General features: G+C 41.1%; 1 protein-coding gene across 1 annotated transcript in view; it reads left to right on the forward strand.

Moving 5' to 3' along the window:
- The window catches only part of fzd4 (frizzled class receptor 4), an 8,085-nt gene extending 889 nt beyond the window's left edge, over positions 1-7,196 (forward strand). Inside the window, exon 2 of the mRNA XM_046863404.1 lies at positions 2,922-7,196. Coding sequence (XP_046719360.1) covers positions 2,922-4,289 — 1,368 coding nt within the window. The 3' untranslated portion in view covers positions 4,290-7,196. The remainder of the gene's footprint in view (positions 1-2,921) is intronic.

The raw sequence follows: 7,196 nt of genomic DNA on the forward strand, positions 1-7,196 counted from the left end.
CATGATGTCACCAAATAGATTAAAACTAAAGTCTGGGTTAAAATATAAGATGTAGAAAAGTACAGATATTTGTGTAAAAACTTAAATGAGTGAAAGTAAAAATGTCTGAAAAATAAATAGTGAAGTAAAATACTGATACCAGAAATATTGACATGTACAGTAACAGAGTATTTGTTCTTCATCACTTCCCACCTCTGATGTGTGTGTGGGTGGTCAGTGCATATGTATAGATATAGAGCTTATGATCATTTTGATAATCGATTAATCAGACGATTATTTTTCTTTGATTAATCGATTGATTGGATAAGAAAAAGGAGATGTTTTGCTTATTATAACTATAAAAACCATAGGGTATAAAATTCTGAGAATTTATGTATAACAGTGTACATAAAAATGCAAAAGCCACATATTGAGTTTAACTATCTTCAATTTATCAATGATCAATATTTGTTTTGTTTTGAATGATAGTTGCGGTGATAATTGGCAAGGCGACAGCCATTCTTAGAAAAACCATTTGTAAAATATAATACAACATCGTTTGGACAATTTCCGTTTAAATAAAATACATTTATTTCACTTCTGAAGATATACACATCTAGAAAATAATTATTACAATTTTGTATAATAATTAAATGATATATGCATAAATTAAGGATACAAAAAGCGAGCATTTGAACGTTGTAAAGCAGCAGTAAATTATGTTTGAAAACAGATAGATTAAATTTTGTAGTGGACAAAAGCTATAAAAAGAGAATGGAACGGAGAAACGCGGCAAGCTTCGAACAGGTTTGTGTTAAAAAAAGGAAAAAATAGGCATTGGTGTACAAATACATGAGCATTCGCTAAAAACCACAACAATGACTAAAAATGTGTTGTTATTTGTTGAGTTAGTGTTTGTTCGCACCGTTTTAATTGAATCCATCACTATCTATCTTTTTTCCCCGTTCAGTAGTTTTACAGAAAAGCTGGAATTCTTTTGACAGCATTTTTACAGTCAGATGTCTCTCACAAACACCTAAACACACACTGTGTACTGTTCGAAGTGTGTGTTATGAGTTTACACCTGCAGTTGGATTTGGACTTCTCACAGCACTGATGTTATCATATTTTACTCACAACATATTACACCAATGTACTGCTAATGGATATGTCTCTTGGACACATCTGTCTCGTTTCGCATTAGAGATAAAGAAAGTAATAGATGGTGTGGGGACTCAGTAACATGGAGTTTTGGTTCCTGGTTTGTGTTTGTGCACTGCAGGAAACTGTCATTAACCAAACTGTGGCACGATTGTAACATATCAACCAGGTCTGTTCACACACACACACACACACACACACACACACACACACACACACCCACACACATTTACATCCTATGCCACTAAGTAATTTTGACTTGACACTTGGGTGACCATGCTGCAGTCATCCCTTTGCCTGGAATTACACTTAGGAACGTTTGCAATCCGATTTGTGTTTCATAAAAATGTCTGGTCCAAAAGTCAGTTGACTGTTACCAGTGGGGTAAAGTAATGAATTACAAATACTCTCATTACTGTGGCGAAGTAGTTTTTCTCAAAAATTGTACTTTAAGTAATACTTCAAAGTATTTCTACTTTTTACTTTTTACAAAATTTTTAGTGCTGTTTCGGTACTTTTACTGCGCTACTTCCTCTCAACTTGCTGTCGCTACTTTATCCCCCGGGAAACAGATGGATAAAGTAGAGACAGAAAGTCGAAGGGGAAGTAGCGCAGTATCGCAGCGCCATACAAACGATTATGAGTAACATTTCTGCCGGAAGTAGTAGTCAATATTAACAGTCAATATTAGCAACACAGCAGCGGATGATTGTTTACGTCGTAATTAAAATTCCACCCGTAGTTCGTGCAAAGCGTCATAAGGTGACAACCTCTATCTATAAAATCTTTCTTTCGGCTTCTCCCATTAGGGGGCGCCACAGCGGATCATCCGCATGTTCGATTTGGCACGTTTTTACGCTGGATGCCTTTACTAATGCAACCCTCCCCATTTATCCGGGCTTGGGACCTGCACTAAGAGTGGCTGGGGTTGGTTCCCTGACCAGGGATCGCCGCACCCTAGCCACTAGACCATCAGGGACCCTGAAGACCTCTATAGAATGGTTGTCAGAAATGTTACCTGTTTATTGGTTGCTTTTTTCAGATATTACATGCCTGGAATTTCAGTGGCAGCAGTAAAAAAAAAAAAAAAATAACTTTTTTTTTAATTATTATTGAGAAACATTAATTAAAAAGGGAATGCCTCAGATGAAAGAGTGGAATAACATTCACAGCATAATACTCACTACTCTTGACTTTAAAAAGGGCTTCTTGTTGCTCGTACTTTGAGCAGTAGTAAGGACAGGTACCTTTACTCTATTCACACTGCTTTGTTTGCGAAGTAGTAGTACTTTTACCCAAGAAGGATTTTTCACTACTCTTTCCACCACTGACTGTAACACTCATGTCTGACTAACCAGCTGTGTTCCAGAACAAAAATCCCCAAGTAACTGCAGAACAATGCAATAAGTCTCAGGCAGGTTAATCCAAGGGCATTCTGGAACTCGCCCCAGACATGGAAATTACTCTTGTGGGAATACATCTGGAGAGTCCCGCCTGAAGAGTCTCGCCTCTGGTCCCACCTTTACCAGACTCACAGTGCAAAAGTATAGCTTGGGAACGGTATCCGAATGTATCACTCAAAAAGCACTCAGATCACTAAAGAACCAGACTGCAAACACAAGAATGCAGAGACACACATGTCCACTTAATGTTAATTTGATGGGGTACCAAATACGCTGGCTCTCACTCATGTCCAAGATTAATTCTTTAAGTGCATATATGAAGATGTGCTTTCACAACTAATCGCTGTCATTTATTCTTTATTTCTGTTTTCCCATTAGTTCTTCCTGTGCTCAGTCTACGCCCCAATGTGTACTGAGAAGGTCCCGGAGCTGATCGGTCCGTGTGGCAGCATGTGTCTCTCGGTACAGAGAAAGTGTTTGCCAGTTCTACAGGAATTCGGCTTCACGTGGCCTGACCTGCTAAACTGCAGCCTGTTCCCACCCTCAAATGATCACACCCACATGTGCATGGAGGGTCCGGGCGAGGAGGACGAGGACGACGTACGTTTTCCATCTGTGCGCACGTTGCGCCCACGCCACGGCCTCGACGCTGAGTGCCTCCCACTTGACCATGACCCAGGCGACGACCCCAGTCCACCAGACCGCTATGTGTGGTCAAAGCGCAGCGGTTCCTGCGTCCTGCAGTGTGGCTATGACTCTGGATTATACAGCCGCTCTGCAAAGACTTTTGCGGATGCCTGGATAGCACTGTGGGCAGGGCTTTGCTTTGTCTCCACCTCCTTCACCGTGCTGACCTTCCTGCTCGACTCGGGACGGTTCTCGTACCCGGAGCGTCCGATCGCCTTTTTGAGCGTGTGCTACAACGCGTACAGCGCCGCCTTTCTGGTGTTGTTAGCAGCTGGACGCGAGCGTGTTTCATGCGATGTTGATGAGGCTACCGTCCCCATGCTAGCAAGGGATGGCTTGAAGAACTCTGGCTGTGCAGTGGTCTTTTTGTTAGCTTACTTTTTCGGAATGGCAAGCTCTGTGTGGTGGGTAATCCTCACGCTTACGTGGTTCCTAGCAGCAGGACTTAAGTGGGGACATGAGGCAATCGAGATGCACAGCTCCTACTTTCATGTGGCAGCGTGGGCAATCCCAGCGATCAAAACCATTGTGGTGCTCGTCATGCGCCTGGTCGACGCGGACGACCTTACCGGCCTGTGCTATGTCGGCAACCAGAACCTAGAGGCACTCACAGGTTTTGTGGTGGCACCGTTGTTTACATATTTGGCTGTTGGGACTTTGTTCATTGCCGCCGGTCTCGTCTCGCTGTTTAAGATCCGGTCCAACTTGCAGAAAGATGGTGCCAAAACAGACAAGCTGGAACGACTCATGGTGAAGATCGGCGTCTTCTCTGTGCTCTACACTGTCCCGGCCTCTTGCGTCGTGGCGTGTTACTTCTATCGTGTCTCAAATTGGTCTGACTTTCAGCGAGCACCGAGTGACTCGTACGCCGCTGCCGAGATGCTCAGGATCTTCATGTCCTTGCTGGTGGGCGTAACTTGTGGCATGTGGGTGTGGTCTGCCAAGACACTGCAGACCTGGAAACGCCGCTGGATACGCCTCCTCTGCCCACAGAGCAGCACACGACGAACCCACACTAACAAAAACGTCAGTGGTAAAGGGAACGAGACTGTGGTGTGAGGCAGGGAGAATCCGTCTGGCATGGACAGAGCAACATCTGGTGGACACTTGCTGCCACTGTATCACTTATGCATCATTGTTCTGTCTGGACAAATGTCATCAGGTTGTTGTTTTTTTCTACACTGGAAAACAGTGGAAAACATGCAATAGGAAGTTGTGTCATGACAGGAAGCGGTGTACTTGCAGGAAATAGCAGGGCTGCTTTTCCACATTTGGGAACAGGACAATGAGCCGAATGAAGTGCCTTATTTCTCAGACCTCTCAAATTGTGGTAGCTTTCACCTACAATGCAGCAGACACCTGGGAAATAGGAAGTTTTTTTTCTCTCCTCAGTAAACATAACCATTTACCTCGCATACAGACCACGCCCATCTATTCTCTGCATTTGGATACTAATACCATGGCTTTTGCCGTATGCAGACGGGCACCCTGAGGACAACATGTACAGTTATTAGCACTATGTAGCACCGGGAAACAGATGCGTCTCGAGTGATGTAGTAGTGCCTTTGCTTCACTACAGCTTACTGGAGTGTAAATGTCTCCTCATCACCACACTCAGTTCACTACAGAGTTCACATAAACACCTTACTATAAATGCACTATTGACTTAAACATCAGTCTGGGGTTACAGAAGTATTCAGTGCATTATGGAAGGTTTTTTTTATGTGCATTTGTTTTTCCTCCATTATAGGCCCTTTCCTTTATATTAGCAACAGATTCACATTTTGATGTGTCAAACTTTAAGTTTAAAACTGTAAAGGGTCTTAGGAAGTGCAAGGAACTAGGGAACGGGTAGCTGAGTGTTTAAGATGCTGGAATTCCGATTGAAAAGTCATGAGTTTAAAGCACCATCAAGCTGCCATAGCTGGGCCCTTAAGCAACCCTCAACAGCTCAGTTGTAAAAGTAGATAATATTAATAATAATAAGTCACCCTGGATAAGGGCGTCTGCCAAATGCTATAAATTTAAATGGGTTTTATTTGTTAGCTGTTTGTTGAACGATTAAGACGGTGGAGTTCTGATTGTAGTAAGTTCAAAGCCCAGCAACACTAAACAGCCATTGTTGGGATCTTGAGTAAGCTCCTTAACCCTCAACTGCTCAGTTGTATAAATGAGTAATTCAGAATAAGTCGTACAGCCAAACACTGCTTTATACTCATTCTTTTTAAATGTAGTGACCTAAAAAATAACAACAGTGAAAATAGAAGAGTTCTATAAAAATCCTGCCGTGTTTTCGCCGACTATTGTTCCTACTTCTGTGAAGTTTATTAAATGTAAAACGGCAACTTTTACTAAGCAATATACCACAAAACCTTCAATGACGAAACCCACCAGATTCTGCCTTTTTTAGTCATTCTAATACAGTATTATTTTACAAAACTTACTCCGACTGTATAACAGGAAATTAAAGTGGGTTGTGGGGCACCAGGAAACGATACTTATAATATGTAATGGTCTGTCTGCATGTTGATGTACTGCAACTCTGTTTCCTGTGTGGTTCCTCATTTTCTTTGATGCACCTTCACCACAGTTAGATTAATCTACTCTGAACCCTTAGAAAGGGAAACTGGTGCACTTTTCATACTTCTGTTTTTTTATATATTTTTGCTGCTGGAACTAGCCATCACAGGAACTAGCCATCGCAGGTCATCTTTAAATAAACACAATGAAGTGAAAGAACTCTAAATGAAATCAGACAAAATGTAATAATTGTAGTGGAATCGACGGCATTAGAACGCAATCTGACTCCGAAGGCAAACTTAAGTGTGTGTGTAGGTTATCGTTCCTCCTGATCAATTGCGTATATGTTTTTGGTCGAATGCTAGGCATGACAAGCATTTGACTGTAATCTGTGTCAAATCTAGACAATAGAAACACTGATTTGTTCTCACATTAGCCCGGAATTGATTTCAGATACAGTTTGCCAACATTAACAAACGAAACCCTACAGTACTTGTGTAGAAAACGTTACTTTTTCCCTATCTGGGTAATGGAAATCGCATTACAGTAGAGCTGTGGCCAAATTCTTCCATGAAGAATTGATATATTTCATACAGCTTCTACAAACAGCCTAATGTGAGACAAAATCATGTTAATTACATCTTTGATAGACTAGATAAAGGCATTAATCATGAAACAAAAAAACAGCACTAACTAAAGCCATCTAAATAGCTAAAAGACAACCGAAGAGTTCGCTAGCTAACATAACTAGCAAGAGATAATCAATGATAAATCTCCAGAAAACACCTAATTTCCTTTTACAAGTTTTAGGGATTTGATTGTTGGTTGTTATTCAATGATTCTGACAACATTGTGTTGCCTTATAAAGTTACAAATGTTGATTGAAACACAATTGTTAGCACAGATTTAGGACAAATACACAATAAACTAGTTTTCATATCACCTCAGGGCAGCTAGAACATGACCATCTCCTTCAGCCTCCCTAATTAAATGGTGTATTAGCATAGGTTAAGACACTGTCCTCCATGTGCTTCTAAACATGACGAGATAACGACAATAAATAGTGCACTATGTAATGAAATGGGTGTGGACATTTCCAAACCTTCCTGGTCTTAAACACTTGGCGTGAACTATTTAAAATTATATAACGAACGTCCTCTTGGACAAGCACACAACAATACACACACACACACACACACACACACACACACACACACACACACAATGTAAACTGCAAGACAATCGCTGAAGTGAATGTATGTTACAAAGTGCCTCAGACACATACACACAATTTTGTGTTGGGCTTTTTTGTAGCTTTGTTGTGTTTTAATATTGTAATATGCTAATTTATCTTTGTAAAAAAACATCAGTGAAATGCAAAACAGGTTTGTTATTTAAACGATATTGTATGGGGCGAAGATGAAATAAAACTCTGGGTTTCTGACA

This window comes from Silurus meridionalis, chromosome 12 (assembly GCF_014805685.1).
Source record: "Silurus meridionalis isolate SWU-2019-XX chromosome 12, ASM1480568v1, whole genome shotgun sequence".
NCBI lineage: Eukaryota > Metazoa > Chordata > Actinopteri > Siluriformes > Siluridae > Silurus > Silurus meridionalis.